This window comes from Cupressus sempervirens, chromosome 4, assembly GCF_028749045.1.
Source record: "Cupressus sempervirens isolate cs-2001-9-10 chromosome 4, ASM2874904v1, whole genome shotgun sequence".
NCBI lineage: Eukaryota > Viridiplantae > Streptophyta > Pinopsida > Cupressales > Cupressaceae > Cupressus > Cupressus sempervirens.
The window spans coordinates 773,617,434-773,619,168 of NC_143121.1; the positions used below are offsets into that span (position 1 = coordinate 773,617,434).

The following is a 1,735-nucleotide window of genomic DNA, read 5'->3' on the forward strand; positions in this document are numbered from 1 at the left end:
CAGCACAATTATAAAATGTACCAAGATTCTCCCTATACATCGCAGTTGGCCTTTGAACGATAGATACATAAAAATTAAGAGAGCAAACAGAATAGATGGGTGAGAAGGAAAAACATTTGGGCACATAAACCGTCTGGATATTGAATGCCAGCTGCAGTGCCAATCGATGCATTGCACAACACAGAAAGATAATCTCACAGTGCACAAACAAATCAAAACTCAATGTCTCACAGTGCACGAACAAACGAAAACATTATGTTATTGTAATATAGGAAGAAAACAGATGCAATCGACTGCATGCAACGGCATGACTCGAAGAGACAAGAAGAAGAAAATAAACAATGTGATTTCGAACAAATTTTTGGCATAACTGAAGGCGGTTTATTAGGAGAAGGAATCTACTTTCAGGAATTGAAGGCAGAGTTCGCTTGTCACAGACTATTAAAGTTGGGACTTTTGCTTAAATGTTGCACTTGGAAATATTTGAATTATGGTGTGTAAGAAGTTAAACTCCTGCAGTAGCACTAAAGAGCCTGAGCAAACCATATGTTACTAACATGCCAAACCATCCTCCAATGAGCACTCTGACTGTCCCTTTCACAATAGAAGACCGCCCAAAGTGAGCCCCAATAGCGCCAAACATAATGAGTGCAAAGCTCGAAACACCAGCTAGAACGCTAACCCTAATAATATAGTCACTGATAAAAGCCGTAGAAATCAAGGGCAAAAATGCTCCCACTGCAAACGCAAGGGCGGATGCGCAAGCCGCCTGAATTGGGCTTGGAAGCCCCTCTTTTTCTTCCCTCGATATCACCAACGGAGACATTGTGTTCATTCTCACCCTTCCCATTTCGTTTAGGGTTTTTAGGGCTTGTTTTTCTCTCTTTAGGTTGGCCAATTCGACGTCCCGTTGCGTTTGTACGGAGATGTACTCGCCAATGGCCATGCTACATGCGCCCGCCACCAGCGCCGCCAGTCCAGACATGATCATCGTCCTTGCATCTGTTTTGATGGCGCCGACACCCATCATCAGGGAGGCCGTTGTCACCAAGCCGTCATTTGCTCCCAATACGGCGGCGCGAAGCCACTGAGCTCTTTGCTGGATATCTACACTTTTCTCATCTTCATCAACCTTTGGAGGACTAGAAATCATGTTAATGAAAACACTTGAACTTTGTGGCTTTGTAATTGGGGACGCCTCTTCAATTGCTCCTTCTCCTTCTTCCTTCATCTTTCTCTTTGATTCCAAGTGAGAAGAAGAAGAAGATGGGCTGAATGCTGATTTCTCATCCATTTTCTATTCTAAATACCAGGATGTCCCTCTTGCTTTAGATTTAGGAAATGTTATTGAGATGGAGTGTGCTGTCCACGCTTATTGTTCATGCCTTCCTTATGTAGGCCTCTTGTCGCTTTCTATAGGAATACTGATGTTTACTTCCATTACTAGAAGGGATAAACTCTTAGCTTGTGTTCACACCTAATATCTTGTCTTTTAGGGTTTTTTCTGAATTTCTAATGGGATTTAGGGGTTGAGTGGGAAATCTTGTGGCGTGTGGCATGAGCGTGGCTGGAGACTATTTTGCCTTTCTTTTGGTGTTATTGGGATTTATCATGAGTGCACTATCATGTCATATCATGTCATTTTCTAATTAAAGCAAACAACGTCAGAGAACACGAATAGAATGCTCCTCATATTGAAATCAGGACAGTTGAAGAGCAGCAGCATGGCGTGATT

General features: G+C 42.6%; 1 protein-coding gene across 1 annotated transcript; it reads right to left on the reverse strand.

The window, feature by feature from the left end:
• Window positions 1–505: 505 nt before the first annotated feature.
• On the reverse strand, window positions 506–1,294 carry LOC149563667 (vacuolar iron transporter homolog 1-like). Its single transcript, XM_089824053.1, has one exon. The coding sequence runs from the start codon at window positions 1,292–1,294 to the stop codon at window positions 506–508; it is 789 nt and encodes a 262-aa protein (XP_089680179.1).
• Between the last annotated feature and the right edge of the window lie 441 nt (window positions 1,295–1,735).